The 18,291-nt window shown below is 35.7% G+C and overlaps 1 protein-coding gene across 6 annotated transcripts in view; it reads left to right on the top strand.

Annotated features, from left to right (window-relative positions):
* Positions 1–18,291, top strand: part of LOC101737965 (rab11 family-interacting protein 4) — a 102,282-nt gene that overhangs the window by 42,198 nt on the left and 41,793 nt on the right. For 5 of the 6 annotated variants that reach the window (XM_012695034.4, XM_062671120.1, XM_021351573.3 and 2 more), the window contains 3 exons: positions 543–661; positions 3,183–3,266; positions 3,559–3,603. In XM_012695034.4, the coding sequence (XP_012550488.2) occupies positions 543–661; positions 3,183–3,266; positions 3,559–3,603 (248 nt within the window). The remainder of the gene's footprint in view (positions 1–542; positions 662–3,182; positions 3,267–3,558; positions 3,604–18,291) is intronic. The other variant, XM_021351574.3, reaches the window with a different exon arrangement.

Below are 18,291 nucleotides of genomic sequence, written 5' to 3'. Positions count from 1 at the left end.
TAACAATTTAAAATGTAGAAAACCACTGAAATTCCACTAATTTATCGTGAAAAATAAAAGTTATAGTAACGTTAAGAATATTTGTGTAAACAATACACAACGTTATCGCTTAGAACGAGCTCTTCCAGGCATTAAATATAGGAAACAAAGTAGCTAGTCTGTTCTTTCCTGTACTTGAAGGAATTGCATGTTTCGAGTATTTTTTTGTCACGAATCAATAAAACATTCAACTATCAACAATAGTATATTTGAGGCCGTCAGCGCAAAGTGGCCAAACCCACAATTCACATTCGTGCTTATGTATTGCAATTTATTTAAAACATAATAAATTTTGATGAAAAATCGGTCTATTCCTGGTTTCAATCCATAGATAACAGATGACTTGTAAACATCATTTTTGCGCGTATTTTTTTGCCTACGAAGTATTGTAAACTCATTATCTCATGCTAACTATGGTAAGTTTAGGCCTCTTTTGCGCTGACGGCCTCATTTCATGTTTGATTTTCTAATTTGATATTGAAGCGTCGTTTTTTTTCTTCCAGAACGGTACCGAGCCACCGGGACAATTGGACCCAACGGCCGACTCTAGCCCGGGAAATTCAATATCAGATGCTGAAAACTTTGAGTGCTACGGTGAAGCAGACGGAGACGTGCCTGTCACGTAAGCAAACCAAATTGTACTTTAAAATTGGCGTATAAGGTTTCACTTTCAATAAACGAGTGACGAACGAACGAAACAAATTTCGATTTGCACGAACCGTTGTAGATATAATTAAAATTTATCGCCATATTCAAATATCGACGATTAGGTAGCATCTTAGTTCGTGACCACTATCTCCCACTGAGTTTCTCGCCGGATCTTCTCAGTGGGTCGCGTTTCTGATCCGGCGGTAGATTCTGCGAAGCACTACTCTTTCTAGGGTCAGTGTTAGCAACACTGCGGTTTGAGCCCCGTGAGCTCACCTACACACGTTAGGGTGAAGCTGAAATAGCCTCTCAAGGCTATCAGCATAGGTAGGAACAAAAAAAAACCACTATTTATGTAAAATATTCGAATTTTTACCACTTCTGAAACTATGTAATGTAGTTGTTTGTATTTTCGAAATTAAAGGAAGCAAACTGAATAATTTATTCTCATATTTTAGATGAATTTGTCATTTTTATAAAGGCAAATGCACATCAAAGCTTTACTGTAGCCACCTAGTGTTTGATTTATAATTCGGTTGAAGAAATTGCAACCAGGAGACGATAGATGGCGCTGAAATAAAAATATAGGCACAAATATGATTCAAAGAATTCTCGTTAAATACCGGATTCTAAACTGAAAATTCCAATAAAAGCATATTAAATTTCATTACGGAAATTCTGAATAGCCTTGAAACGCTATAAATTTACATAATATCAACATAATAGAGTAAACATTATTTACATCGTTCGTAAATACCAACAATAATTTTAAATTTAAACCAGAACATCAATCAACTGAAAGTAGTTAAAAAAAATTAATTACACCATAAAATGCCTTTTTTTAATTAAAAGTACACACATACATACATTTAATGGCCCACCGAATCGTAAAAGACTTCCTAAGCTAATTCTGTTTTATGTTGGTACCCCATTACAATAATGTTCGACAGATACTATTAGAAGAATATCATGGATGGGGAGATCTTCGATATTTTTATTATTCTTAATTAGCGTTAGGATATATTGTGAGCCGTACGAATTGATATCACCGCTCTGCCTATTTCAACGGCGATGGATTCGCAAGTTCCGATCTAAAAGAACACCTGTGTGCTTAGTGCGAGTTTTTTAACGTTCTCGATAACGTAAAAGTTAGCTCTTATTTGTATGGAATGGGATCGTTTGCGTATGTTTGCCGCTGGGGCACTGTTCCAATTGCATACAAAATTAGCTTAACTTTTACGCTATCGAGTACGTTAAGAAACTCGCACTAAGCACACTGTTCAACAATAAAGTAGTGAGTTCTCTTGTAATTGGTGAAATAAATGGGCCCTAAAACTGTTTGATCATCAAATAAATCTATCTTTGTATCCCTTTGTTACATGTATTTAAATTTAATGAAATATTTATTTAAATTCTTGCAGCCCAATGATATTCTCGCCGAATCTTCTCAGTGTGTCGCTAGTCCAATCCCATGGTTAGATTATACGAAGCATTGCTCTTGTTATGGCTAATGTTAGCAAATTCTCTCAGGTTGAGCTCTTTAGCTCACATACCCGTCCGGACGTAGCTGAAATAGCACCCCTTGGCTACCACTGCTATCAGGGAATAGGTAGGAGGAAAAAATGAATTGAATTCATGTAACATGTAACATTTTTCTCGGGAACACATTCGTCTGGTCTCTCTTATATTATTTATTACCTTACAGTTCTGAAATATTACAGACAGGTAAATTTATATCTAACTATCACGACAATGCGTATAATCCTCGACAAATAATATTAAACTGAAGCGCTAATGTGATTTGCAACACGTGAAATTAGCACATGCAAATACTCGTGACCGCGCGATTTTGTCAATAAAATAAGTCGAATAATCGAAAAGGTTTCCTCGGATTATTGTTTAAGAAGCCAGTTACTTATTAAATAAGGAAGAACAGTTTTTTTTTTTACATAAATGCTGCTCAAGAATTTCAGAAAAGTAGACGTTTGCAAGTTACAATTGATGTCATTCAAATAACATGGATTAAACTAAATCGAGGGGGAAAGGCTTCTTTCAAGCGACATTTCGCTTAATACACAACATTTATCTTGTGAGTCCGCACGGGTAGGTACCACCGCCCTGCCTATTTCTGCCGTGAAGCAGTAATGCGTTTCCGTTTGAAGAATGAGACAGCCGTTATAACTATACTGAGACCTTAGAACTTATATCTCAAGGTGGGTGGCGGAATTTGTATTTGTAGATATCTATGGGCTCCAGTAACCACTTAACACAAGATGGGCTGTGAGCGTCCACCCATTTAAGCAATAACAAAAAACTTCTACACGTCGGATCGACTTAAACAATTCGCACGCGCTACAAGAACCGATAACAATACAATAATTTACTACTACTACATTAATTATCATTACGTTAAAAATAATATTTTAATATATTCAGGTTCAATTTATTATTAAGGCGCTTTTTTTTGTTTCCAAACCATACTTATCCATTCACAGGTTAGAGAATGGAACGAGGAGTCCTGGTAATCCTCTTAACAGACATTCGTGGACAAGAACCAGCCTTAGGAGAACTCCACCAAGGTAAATTAATTATTACTTGATTCACTTTAATTCGTATTTGTATTTTCATTACAATCTTAAATCAGAGTCTAGTATAATCAGAGTGAAAATTAAGACTGCTCTAATCTTAGTAAAGTAGATGCTTAACAGTTTTTTTTTAGCAGAACAGGTTTTTTTTGTCACTTGCGTGTTTTAAGCAAAATCAAAGTTATTTTACACATTAAATACACTGGTACTATTCTTTTCTGTTCTGTGCTTATTTTTCTTTTATATGTTGTGTTTGCTTTATTTGTTTGTGTTATTTCTTCCGTAGCCACCAAGAGAATCTTCCGCATCGTAGATGGGGTTCGATGAGACAGTAAGTTCTAATTTTTTTTCTCTCTAAAACAACTAAACAAAGCCAGTCGATCTATCATCTAAGTCTGTCTTCGTCATCTAATATCTTTCATGTTACTTCGAAATAAAACAAATTGAATTTTCGATTTTAGCTTTTTAGTAACTCCAGATGAATATGAATATTTAAATAAAACCAATTCATTTGTTTAACGAATAAAAGAAAAACGTGTTCACGGCCACTTGTCCTTTGTCTATGAAGATACTTGTTTCAATTCTCAGTCACAAATAGGACAAAACGAACTGTCAACTAGTGTCTCAGCCGAAACAATACCCTTGCAGCTATTTCAGAACCTGCTAATCGATTTTAGACTTTATTGCTTTCGCTTTAACTATTAAATACAATTACGTCATTCGTTCGTATGGATAGTCTGCTAAAAACAATACTGTTACCATTTTGAGACACTAGCGCGGATCGAGTCGCGATCGTGTGTGTTTTTGAAGGTGAACTGCCTAAAATAATAATTGATACGTCAGCTTGCTATAACTAATTTAAAGTTCCCACACTAAACATGTAGAATTGCTTCCTTAATGTTTGAAACGAGTGAGACTTTAAATTGAAAAAGAAATGAATCAGGATTATTATTTCTTTTGATTTTCACGTGTCGTAGTATATTATTAAAACTAAATTTACGGTTTGATTTCGCGTTTATTATTTTCATTTCATTATTTTCGACGTTCCGAATTTGTTACAATTACGTGATCACCACAGACGATTGAGCAAAAATAGTTTTAATCGTAATCAAGATAGGGTGTTTTTTTCGGGTCACGTATAGTAGTTCGAATTCGTCGTGGCCTAAAGGATAAGACGTCCGGTGCATTCGTGTTGAAGCGATGCACCGGTGTTCGAATCCCGCAGGCGGGTACCAATTTTTGTAATGAAATATGTACTCAACAAATGTTCAGGATTGACTTCCACGGTGAAGGAATAACATCGTGTAATAAAAATCAAACCCGCAAAATTATAATTTGCGTAATTACTGGTGGTAGGACCTCTTGTGAGTCCGCGCGGATAGGTACCACCGCCCTGCTTATTTCTGCCGTGAAGCAGTAATGCGTTTCGGTTTGAAGGGTGGGGTAGCCGTTGTAACTATACTGAGACTTTAGAACTTGTATCTCAAGGTGGGTGGCGCGTCTACGTTGTAGATGTCTATGGGCTCCAGTAACCACTTAACATCAGGTGGGCTGTGAGCTCGTCCACCCATCTAAGCAATAAAAAAAAAAAAAAAAAAAAAAAAACATAAAACTATTTTTACAGTTTGATCTCGAATTTTTCTTTTATGAATGAGGGATTACTGGTGGCCCGAAGGCCTTTCCAGTTTCACCAGGACAGGAGGGCGAGCAAAGGCTCGGCCAGGAGGGGTGGGTTTTGCTAACAGCTGCCCTAGCGCCTCCAAATGAGACCTTGGGCCTGAGACCTTGCTAGGGCCGGTGTTAGAAATTCTCTCAAGTTAAGTCTGGGAGCTCACCTAGCGCTAGACGTCTGGATAGCCCCTTAGGGTACCAAAGATTAGATAGAAAAAAAAGGGACATGACATTATTTTCCACCAATCAAATGTTTCTAAATGTGCTCTGATAATATCTAAAATCTATTTATGCCACTATTTTTAGGAGACGAGTTTTTAAATAATAAATTTATCTATAACCTATAGTGGAGACTCCAATAAATACATGCATAAAAAAGTACTGGTATAAAAGCGAATTTTTTCTCAAACAACACGTCATGTTTCGAATAATGCGGTAACATAAGATTGGTCTATCTACATCATTCTACGACCGTGGTATTCTGTGTGATTATATGTATGATTATACAAAATATCAGTCGCTATGAACTGCACAGTCACGTACTGTAAATAAGACCAGTGGCCGTCACTGTTGCGACATATTCAACAATTCGTGTTGATTGCGGTTAGAAATTCAATGCTAAGTAAGTACATTGGTAAGGTAATTTTGTAAGTGCGGTAATACAAAGCGTATACTAGAAGTGTACTAAAAAAAATCGACCTTTTTTTTCTCAGTATGTTCTCTTATTATTGCTGCATAGCAATTTGGGATGAGTCTTACGACCAGCTTCCTGGTTGACGTCTGCTCTCCTTGGTTTACTTGGGTTATATCTAGGGTGGCCAGACGTCCCGTATTTTCCGTGACGTCCCGTATTTTAGGCTTAGTTCACAATGTCCCGGCGGGACTGACTGTCCCGTATTCGAACCGTACGATTATAATTGTATCGATTTTTATAAATATGTTAAGACCGATAAAAATATGTTAAAACTGACTTGCTCCTCGGAGAAATATAAAAAAATTAAGAATGTCACTCTATATAATAAAAAGTATAATAAAAAGTTTTAATAGCCTTAATGTAAAAAATACAGCTGACTTGTGGGGAATATCAGTAAAGATTTTGAAGTCTGTAATAGACATTATTGCTCCTCATCTTGTTAGTATTTTTAATGACTGTATTAGGTGTGGTGTATTTCCTGACTTAATGAAACATAGTAAAGTGATTCCTCTTTTTAAATCTGGTAGTACTGATGACCCCTCTAACTATAGACCTATTTCAGTACTCCCTACGTTGAGTAAAATTTTTGAAAAAATTATTTTGACCCAACTTTTAGAACATTTTAATTCAAATAACCTGCTTCATAATAAACAATTCGGGTTTACCAGGGGTCGCTCTACAACTGATGCAGGTGCTTATCTAGTCAAAAATATTTTTAAATCTTGGGAGGAATCGCATGATTGTCTTGGAATTTTCTGTGACTTATCCAAAGCATTTGACTGTGTTGAACATGAAACATTGGTGAGGAAACTACATCACTATGGTATTAGGGATGGTGCATTGGAACTTATTACTTCCTATTTATCAGGACGGATACAAACAGTAGATGTGAAAGGTAATAGATCTTCAGGCACCTTGTTGAAAATGGGTGTACCTCAGGGTTCCATTTTGGGTCCTTTTTTATTTCTAATATATATAAACGATTTACCTAGTTTTATTGAGTCCCGACACGAGGTCGTATTATTCGCAGATGATACATCTTTATTATTTAAAATTAAACGACAACTACAAGTCTATGACGAAGTGAATGATGCGATTTCGTGTGTGGTTCATTGGTTCCGTATCAATAACCTATTATTGAATAGTAAGAAAACTAAATGTATTAAATTTACTTTAAAATGTATTAAACCATCTTTAAATGTGAGACAAGTGGATAGTGATGTAATTGTTTCTGAGGAATCATTGGAGCTTGTTGAGTCAACCGTATTTCTTGGTATAACAGTGGACTCCAAACTGCAGTGGGGACCTCATATTCATAAATTGGCGAGTAAGCTCAGCTCTGCAGCATACGCAGTAAAAAAAATTAGAATGTTAACAAACGCGGACACGGCTCGTTTAGTTTACTTTAGTTACTTCCACAGTGTCATGTCCTATGGCATTTTGCTATGGGGCAATGCGGCCGATGTAGAAATGATATTTATTCTGCAGAAAAGAGCTATACGTGCTATTTATAACATGCACTCAAGGGAATCCCTGAGGGAGAAATTTAAAGAAATTAAAGTTCTCACTATGCCATCCCAGTACATTTTTGAAAATTTGATGTATGTTCGTAAACATATTGAGGAGTTTCCTAAACAGTCGGACATACATAATAGAAATACTAGGAACAAACACAAGCTTGTTGTGCCGATGAGTAGGTTACATAAGATACGAAATTCATTCGGGTGTTTGTCTGTGCGCCTGTACAACAAAATCCCACATGATGTTCAGAACCTACATATACATAGGTTTAAGAAAACTATTAAAGAACATCTGTGCAATAAAGCTTACTATAAAGTCAATGATTATCTAGAAGATTGCACAAAGTGGGAATGAGTTGCTCGCTCCAGGCATTTCAATATTGTAGTAATTGTTACGTTATAATACTCAGTGTAAAAAATTCATATTTAAAAAAATAATAATATTAAAAAATAAATAAATAATAATTTTATATGTAAAAAAAAAGACATGCCCGCTGAGTTTCTTGCCAATTCTTCTCAGGACGGAGGCTAGTTCTTGTGAATTGGCGGTAGTTCTTTTGACGTTCAACAAGTATGTACTTTCATTTATGTTGAATAAAAAATTTTTGATTTGATTTGATATAATTTTGTTTTTTATTTGTCCCGGGCAAAAAAAGTGCCCCTTATAGGCTGAAAAAAAATCTGGCAACCCTGCAGTATATCCATTGCACCGTGCCATAATGAAGGATTTATCTGTTTCTTTTAAATCGTCGATTTTTGGTTGATTTGCATTTTATTATTGTAAACTACACTAAAACTTTGATTTTACGTTACAACCATAACTAAACTATTCGAAACATCAGATTTTAAATCAATAAAGTAAGTACATATACAACAAACAGTATTTTAGTAAAATATCTATTATTTATAACTAACTGATCAAGGGCGGATCCAGGGGGGGGGTCATGGGGGTCATGACCCCCCCCTGAGCTGGTCCCAGGACCTAGGTGGACCACATATTGAACATAATGATTTAAGGACACAATACTTAGTCTGGCCATAAATACTGTTACAATTAAAAATAAACAAAATATTACATTTGAATTTGGAATCTGTCATTTTTATATGATTGCTCATTGAGTTTTCTCATTTTGGCGCCAATACATTGTACAATATTTTGAGATATTAAAATGGAGTGGGGTGATAAAGAAAACCGAATCGCTGTGATTGCATTACGCAAAGTAGGTATGGAGCCAAATGCAATTTTTAAAACTCTCCATACGCTTGGTATTAGTAAAATGTTTGTGTACCGGGCTATTAATAGGTGCAATGAGACCTCCTCTGTTTGTGACCGAAAAATATCTAACCGTCCACGTAGTGTTCGTACGAAAAAGGTGGTCAAAGCAGTAAGGGAAAGAATTCGAAGAAATCCTGTCCGAAAGCAAAAGATTTTATCTCGGGAGATGAAGATAGCACCGAGAACCATGTCGCGTATTTTAAAAGATGACTTAAGACTTGCAGCCTATAAGAGACCTAGTGGTCATTTCTTAACTGATAATTTAAAAGAGAATGGGGGGTAAAATCGAAACAACTAGCAAAGGGAGGTCACAGAAAAATGTTATTTACGGATGAGATTTTTTTTACAATTGAGCAACATTTTAACAAACAAAATGACCGTATTTATGCTCAAAGCTCTAAGGAAGCTTCCCAATTAGTCGACAGAGTGCAACGTGGGCACTATCCGACTTCAGTGATGGTTTGGTGGGGTATTAGCCATGAAGGAGTGACTGAGCCATACTTTTGTGAAAAAGGTATCAAAACATCGGCACAAGTGTATCAAGATACGATTCTTGAGAAGGTAGTGAAGCCCCTTAACAACACCATGTTCAATAATCAAGAATGGTCCTTCCAGCAAGACTCGGCGCCAGGTCATAAAGCTCGGTTTACGCAGCTTGGTTGGAAACGAACGTTTCGGACTACATCAGAGCTGAAGACTGACTGTCGTCTAGTCCCGATCTTAATCCGCTGGATTATGATTTATGGTCAGTTTTAGAGAGTACGGCTTGCTCTAAACGCCATGATAATTTGGAGTCCCTAAAACAATCCGCACGATTAGCAGTGAAAATTTTTCCCATGGAAAGAGTGCGTGCTTCTATTGATAACTGGCCTCAACGTTTAAAGGACTGTATTGCAGCCAATGGAGACCACTTCGAATAAGCTTTTTATACTTTAAATTGTTTTATATTTATGTATTAAACTAACACACTGTAAAAGTAATAAATGTTATTTGCAATAGAATTTTTTTTTCCTTTGTTTCAGTATTTATGGCAAGACTAGGTATATTGTTGCTCCTTAATTAATTTAATATAATATAATAACTTTGTATGATGGCAAATGTTTGGGAACGAACGCATCAAAAATTTGAATTTTACCGCGCCACACTCGCGCGCGCTTGTCGACTACGTAACGTCTAGCTAGGCCTGCCTCAAATTGAATCCTAACCTCAATCGGAATCGGAACGACTAAACTTCAACATATCATAACATAGTTCTAAGTTAAAAAACTAAAATTTCTTTATACCTTTAATGTGCTTATAATAAAATACCTACTTTTTACTTGTATCTATTGTTATCAAAATTAAATTATAAGTTCTTGACTTGACCATGACTATGTGACCCCCTCCTGGCACCAAAGCTGGATCCGCCCTTGTAACTGATCAAAACCTATAACTGCTTACTATGTTCTTTGAAATTTCGTAATGAATCATATCGTTTTATTTTGATTATAATAATATGTAGTATATATATGCTTGTAAATGTGAAGTGTATTGTATGTTCCACGCGGCTGCCTTCAACTGAGTTGGACTGTTGCAACAGACCTGAATGTGGCAGCTTAGTTTTAACAAATACTACTATGTGCGAACTAATAATCTGTGTTAGAAAAATCCAATTTTAATTTTCGGTATAACAACAAACGATAAGGGGAAACTTTAACTAGTATTTTTCAATGTAATAATAGCTAGAGTATTATTGTAACTAGTATTCTTTAAATTTCTTTAGGTGATGTATGTAAAAAAAGAACACTTTTTAAATTCTACAGAATGCGACCTCATGTGCATTGTGCACTAAAAGATGACTTCGAGCATGGTTTTAAAGAGAAAAATCAAAAGTTGTGTTAGGATTTTTGCAAATGATAACAATATCGGTGTATAAAATATTATTATTCGTTACCATCTCAGATAGATTATGATTTTAAGTACCCTGGCCTCGTAGAATAACTTTAACGCGTGAGAACCCATTTTACGTAAATACATTTATTATAATAAGTACCTATTCTAAATGTATAAAAAACATAAAAAGGCTTAAGCATCAAACAGAAATAAAGATTAAATTCACGTTTTTGTATTCTAATGGTTTTGGGTATAAATAAAACGTGAAAATAATAAAATTATTGTATTGGTCCTTGATAATGTGCAAATTTTCACGTGAATCGGACGTTTTAAACTTTGTTTGAATTACATAGAAATATTCCGATATGTCAATCGTTCGATAGAGTCAGAAACAGGTCAAATAAAGTACCCTTTCTTTTCATTGTGACATTAACGTTGTTGATGTCTATGAGCTCCAGTAAACACTTAACATCTAGTCTCACAAAAAATATTAAAAAAAAAATTCCATTCAGAGCAAAAAATAACTAATTTTTTCCTACATTTACCTTGAAAAGGTAAAGTAATTGTATGTATAATCGTAACCTTTGTTCAAGACATTTAATTTGTACGGTACGCCAAAGAATAGATCGTGTATATAATTTCATTACATTCATGGGTGATTTAACCGATTGATGGACGAAAACGTAGTACCTAACATCCAATATTGCGCCATACAACTATATTGCTACACACACCATAAAATATGAGTTAGGCAAACGTCGTATCATACGTTTATTTTTATTAATTATTTCAATCCGTAAAACACGACGACGATGATGATTCATTTATTATAAGTGAGAACTAAATATAATTCATTAGTTAAAATCAGACCTGATCCGGTGGGTCGATTGGTAAACAGTCGACGTCGCCCTAAACACATTACGGATCCTCCCGATCCAATAACGGTGCTTTTAGGTACCTCAAGCACCGGTCACCCTCCTCGCCGAATCCGTCGCTTGCAACGAAGTGCCGGACGAGTAAATTAACCCATAGACACAGCCCACTGAGCTTCTCGCCGGATCTTCTCAGTAGGTCGCGTTTCCGAGCCGGTGGTAGATTCTGCGAAGCACTGCTCTTGCTAGGGCCAGTATTAGCAACACTGGTTTGAGCCCCGTGAGCTCACCTACACGTCAAGGAGAAGCTGAAATAGCCTCTCAAGGCGATCAGCATAGGCAGGAAAAAAAAGGCAAAACTAAAATGTACAGTTGGCAAAGAGCATAAAAGCGTAACAACTTTTCAATGGATGCCTTCACAAAAGTCAACAACAATGAAAAGTGACGTTCTATTTCCATCTCGTGTTACATGCTTAGTATTCAAACTATTCCACGAGCATGCCATAGTGCATCCGTCCGTCCACCGACCAAGCTACCTGCTTAATAATTTAAAACCGGCGGACTGTTTTAGCGGGCAACTGTAAGGGCCTGTCCGCACAGCGATATTTCACCGTGTGGTTTTTATTCTCGCGTATTAAATTCCCCGATCGGAATTACACCTATATTATAGTACGCACTGCGAATAAAATTTCCTATTATTTTTGTCAGTTTAATTCAGTTCTCGGCTGAGACGCACGTCTAAAATCGACAACCGAACATATTTTAATTTATCTCATACTAAGGCGGCCTGACAGACGTATCAAAAGATGTCATGAACGTTGGATTCACCCACTTATGGCATTGAGACCAATCAAACTGAGCAAAACGCGCGAATTTTCGTAGTACAATTTGCATCAAGTCACAGATTTTTTTCCCGCATGGTTTTTTTTATCGCCAGTGCGGCTACTCCTATAGGATTAAATGTGTTACAGAATTACGAGAAAAAAAAAACGTGCGGTGAAATATCGCAGTACGGACAAGGCCTTATTGTGGATAATTCATAGATATTATCATACCGCGTTGGCTGACCGGCCCAAAGCCATACCACTGCGACCACGGCGATGATGCGTCAGTCAGTCAAACGCCGCCGGGGATCCGAGGCGTGTGCCGGTGGCGAACCCAATTTGAATTTACGAAACGTCAAAACTCTAGTGTTGTGTTTTGTTTGTACGTGATGGCCTAAAATCGTTTCGTTCCGTGTGAACGAACCATCGCGTGTGTTTTAATTGGAGGCAAAATTTGACGTAAAGCTGGAGCGTAACGGTGTTTACATGCATTACAGAAAGCGTCCCTACAGGTATTTGTATTTTTGCGACTGAATAATCCACCGATGATATAGTTTTCTAGAATGTATGATTAAGATCTAACGTGTTTTTTTTTATTGGCAACAATAAATGAAGAGGTTTTTTTTTTCATTATTTCTGTTATTGTTTAATTAATTTACAAGCAATGATATTAAATAATCGGATTATATAGGGTTGTAGTTTCGTTTGGCCTACCAACAAAGCTCTGTTTGTACAAAAGAAGAAGTCACGAAATTAAAATTACTATACATACAGGGTCATTTATATGTAGCAATGACAAAAAATAAAAACTACAGCTTGATTGCTTATAAAAATTATTTGAGGGCCGAGTGTCCAATTAATTTTATATTCTAAAATCAACATAATTTATAATCATTATCTTAGAAATCTGCAATGAATGACTTAATTTCTATACTTATGTCTACAAAGTACATATAGACTCGCCATTTTACTTGCTTTTCTTGGTTCTAATACATATTTGATATAGTCGTTGTAAGTCATACACAATGTATTTTTTACGTTGTGTAAGTTTCAAACCTATTTCTGCCGGGAAGCTATCGTGCTTTCTGCATTCTTAAATTGGGCTGCAACAATAGTAGTATTTATATTATACAGAAACTATTTAGCATCAGGCTATATTGTCCAGAAACTACTTACCATCAGGCTATATTGTCCAGAAACTACTTAGCATTAGACGCGCCTGATGTCTTATCCACTTTATCCATTGTCAGAATATACAGATTTTATTATGGTAATTCCGTTTTTACAATTCTTTGTAACTCCTAAAAGCTAGGTACATTTTGTAAAATTTGATTTTGTAATTCGCAGCTATGTGGAATTTCTCTAAATAATTTAATAATATTAAATTTAATTAATTTATATAATTTAATTATATTAAATTATATTAAAATTTTAGTGTTCTCAGATTCCAAATTTTTCTGTTTTCGCATATAACTCATCTCTAACAAAACTTAAAATTTTGTAATGATTGGTATTCTATACAATACGAACTCCTTGTTTTCTGTATTTTGACCGCACTGTCTAAGCTGTGTAAACTTTTTGAAATTATTAGAAAACACGACGTTGACATTTTTTTTATATTGAGACTACCGTTTCTAATCATTTGAACTTAAAATAAAACTGTCAACAAAACGATAGTGTACCTAAATGAATTAATATGACGAAAGAAAACCGAACAATATCAGTATACGAATCAGAAAATTCCAATTGGATACACTACACCTTTAAAATTTAAACCTATTCTTACGTGATCTTAATTGAAAATATCAAAATTCTTCAGTAGCGGAAATTGTGTAACATCACCGTTTCCTACAGACTTAGTTATGAAAGATATGTAACTCATTATGTGTAATAATGTAAGTTGTTATCTACGAAATCGTAATGAATGAAATTGTCGCTGCTTTCTTTCGTCTTACGGCTCGATTTAGATGGAGGGGTTGTAGACGCAAATTTTTCCATCGCATACAAATGTTACATTGATTCATAATAGCAAGCTGACTTTAGCCAAATATTCCTACTAAATCATCAGATGTCCTTCTATCCGTACAATCTCAACCATAATGTTAACTAGTCCCACCATTATAACTTTACACCTACTGTTAGTGGACGTTTTAGATGTCTATGGGCTCCGGTAACCACTTAACACCAGGAGGGCTGTGAGTTCGTCCACCCATCTATGGAAAAAAAACCCATGTGAAAAGTGGACCATACTTAATTTAAATACCAACAATACTTTATTTTAATTTCAATTGCCTATCACATAACACTGAGTATAGACCCTGAGATCCAAAATAGCATAATAAAAAAAAAACATTTATGATTTCAAAATATTTTTCGAATCTCACGTTTAATAATGTCAAACATATTAAACATCAAACAAATATCTATAACAATAATGGAGCATTCACTGCTCCTAAAAACGCTCAGACCAAGGTCATGTTTGGAAGTGTTTATTGTAACAATTTGTCGACTTTCCAAACGGTTGTTTTTATTTTGCAATTAAAAAAAATATATATATAAAAATAACAGAAGTTATAACCACTCTAGAGTTTCAGCAATAAACAATAGTCGTTAAATATCATGATGCACGGTGATGCAGGTTTGAGCGTCCGCCCATAAAAATTCTTAGCGGTAGTGCACGCTCACGATTTCAAACCCAATTTACCATTTCTGATTACCTGAAATATATTCGCCTCCAACATCTTCAGTGTGGTCAAAAGAACCTTCGTGTGGCGGTAGTCATCATACCACGCAAGATATTTAACAGATGCCTGAATCTCGCTTACGACATTTTCAAGATAAGCTTGCATATATACAAGTTCCGGTCGGTCTACCAAGCAATGTCCGCCCGCTCGGTGGAAGATCTTCCCTTTGTCGTATACCTTACACTTCGAAAGTTGAGAAATTGAAATGTCAAAAAAAAAAGACTTCAGTAATATTATTAAACATACCACGTTACTAAACGAGGTGTAACCTATAGACACAGCCCACTGAGTTTCTCGCCGGATCTTCTCAGTAAGTCGCGTTTTCGATCCGGTGGTAGATTCTGCGAAGCACTGCTCTCGCTAGGGCCAGTGTTAGCAACACTCTCGGTTTGAGCCTCGTGAGCTCACCTACACGTTAGGGTGAAGCTGAAATAGCCTTTCAAGGCTATCAGCATTGGTAGGAAAACAAAAAGGTGTGGTCTATTCTAGCTTCATCACCCTCTCAGTCTATAGCTGTCCACTACTGAACACAGGCCTCTCTAATCGATCTCCAGTGCGGACGGTTTTTTGCTACCAGCATCCAAAGTGACCCACCGATTTCACCAGGTTTCATCTGGTAGTTGGCCATCCCACACTGCGCTTGCTAGCACGTGGTCTCCACTCAAGGATATTTCTGCTCCGTCACCCTATTCTAGCTTACACCATGTTATATCAATTTCGTCGTGTTGAAGTTGTCAATATAATAATCAGTACGTGGTGTTGTAGCTCGCAAAACCTTTAAAAACAACGTATCATTTCTATTTACAAATGAAATTGAATCGAAAAAATGATAACCAAAATGTGCGCCTAAATACATTACCACATTCCAATTTATAGCGTATTAAAACGCACCAAAGCACCAAGTGACCAACAAAACAAAAGTATATTTAGTGATAAAATACAACCAATACAATTCATGATATTATGAATTGGTTGTCACAAAGAAATCGTTTAAGTTGCAATCGCTCCAATCAAATCCCAAGTTGTGGCGTAGTATACACAGGCAATTGACTTGGTGATAAAATAATCGATTTAGTTTATTTAAAAGAAAAGCAAACATGTTTCAATTTATATGAACGATAAAATATCTTATAATAAACGATTTCATTGATATTACAAGTGGCGCTGATGCGTGGTACTTACTACTTCACTTTCTTACACAATTTCACGGCGAGCGCACACCTGTATCTCATTTGTTGACGATTTCGCTGGCACTCCCAGCGGACGTCCCGTCCTGTAGTTATTAATTATGTGGTTTCTTCACAACTACTGATATTCGAATGTAGTGACTAATGTAACTTTAATGGACCTAACTGTAAATAATTAATTCCTGTTAGTATCGCATCGATGCCACAAAAACCAATCTCAGTATTTTCATCTGGAACTGCTGCGTGTATACAGTGTGAGCCTAAACTCATTGCTGCCACGTACCATCAGGTCTGGATGAACTCCTCTACTCTGAACTCTGAGCTTCCGCAGTGCCATGATAGGTCTTTTTACAAGTGAGATTTGATCGTCATTGGCGGTAACAGTGGCTATGCCCCGTACATTTCCTTTTTCCTGAAAATACACACTACGTCGCAACGTTTTAAACTTGTTTATGATGTTTTGCTAATGCAATGCCTAATGCCTAATGGCAGCGAGTAGTAGACAACTGCTTTGGCTGTGCCCTTGGCATTGCGAATTCTCATGTCCGATGGTGACTACTCCCTATTAGATGGACTTTATGGCAATATAAAAAGACGTAGTTGTTTAGAGACTTCAAAAATATATCACAATAAAATTGTCAGCAATTATTTTAGGCAGTAAGTAAATTTATCTAAGAAAATTCCAAGAATATTATTTAAAATAAATAGAAATCGGAGAACATATGATATGAACGTTGCAAAATTATCGTGAAATCAAAATTTTATATCTTAATGGTAGACTGAAAAGATATTTCATAAAGAGCAACATAGTTGTGCGAACAGTGAACTAACATTATCATCGTAACTATCTTGATCGAGATCTTCGCAAGTGCGTGTTTTAAATCTGGCTATTTATGAAAAGCTTACACGTAATTAGGTAATTAAAAACAGGTAGCTTCGTGGGTGAGTTCGTTCACCAACTTATCCAATAAATAAAATAAAGGTTATAATGTTTTGAAAAAAATGTTATAGGCCTAACGGTCTGCAAATAGGACTGTGAACTGTTCTTTTTTTTTCCCTACCTATGCTGATAGCCTTGAGAGGCTATTTCAGCTTCACCCTAACGTGTGTAGGTGAGCTCACGGGGCTCAAACCGGAGTGTTGCTAACACTGACCCTAGCAAGAGTAGTGCTTCGCAGAATCTACCACCGGATCCGAAACGCGACCCACAGAAGATCCGGCGAGAAACTCAGTGGGCTGTGTCTATGGGTGGTGTGTGTGAACTGCAATCCACACGGATTTATCCTTATATCTTTTACTTGGCTTGATTTTATTAACAACATTATTTATAAAATTAGTAACAAACAAATAAAACTACAATCTTGACAATGAACTTAATTTTAATTGCAATAGGGTTAAAATTAAGTCCATTAAAAATGCTGCTTCACGGAGCTCTTGTGCGAACGTAAAATTATTCGCGATGCATAATTTTATTACTGTAATTTAAAAAAAGACGGAACGATTTCAAAATCGGGTGATCCTAAAAGCATTGGGTCTACAGCGCGCCGGCTATCGACCTCAATGATGCAAGTCTTTAGAAGGTCAAAGCGGACATTCTTTTGCGCTTAGTAGAAAACCTTTTTTGTTGCTGTAGGTATAGCAGAGTATACGCGTTGTTCATCGCCTACTTAACTAAACAAAGTTACAAGATGGAAAAATTATGAATTTAACATATTACATGGGGTAATTTTAAATTTTCATAAAATTGAAACTCTCTGCAAAGTCCCACTTAATATTACCAACATGAGATTAAAATAATTATTTACTTTGTACTTTACAGAGGCTCAAACAAAAATATATTCGAAACGGATATCAAAGTTTTATAATAACATACAGTTTAGCGATTTATGATAATATGATTTCTATGTTTGAATTGCCTAAAGAACGTGCTAGAAAGTTCTCATCAGTCTTATCATACAGTAATCATAAGACAATAAAACTAACAACCTCGGTCACGTAATGTACGTTTACGTACAAACGATTATAATGTAAGTCTTACAGAACTGTTTCTATGTGTCGATAAAAGTCATCGTCATATCAGACACAAAATTCAGCAAAAAAAATCTTTTTAATCGCCTTTTTAGTCGATTAACCCAATTAAGTCGACTAAAAAATTAAATTTAGTGAATATAAGTTAAATATTTAAAAAGCAACGTAATGAATGCAAAGTAATGATTTGAAATAGAAGTTTTTTATTCACGAACTCATTTTACAATACAAAATACAACATTTGTGCACTAGAATTTTAAAAAAAACCTAATAATATCGCTAAGCGCTTTAATCTTTTATGAATTCGAGTTCTGAAACAATTGATTGAAAT

This window comes from Bombyx mori, chromosome 11, assembly GCF_030269925.1.
Source record: "Bombyx mori chromosome 11, ASM3026992v2".
Lineage (NCBI taxonomy): Eukaryota > Metazoa > Arthropoda > Insecta > Lepidoptera > Bombycidae > Bombyx > Bombyx mori.
This window is presented reverse-complemented; position numbering and strand designations above follow the sequence as displayed.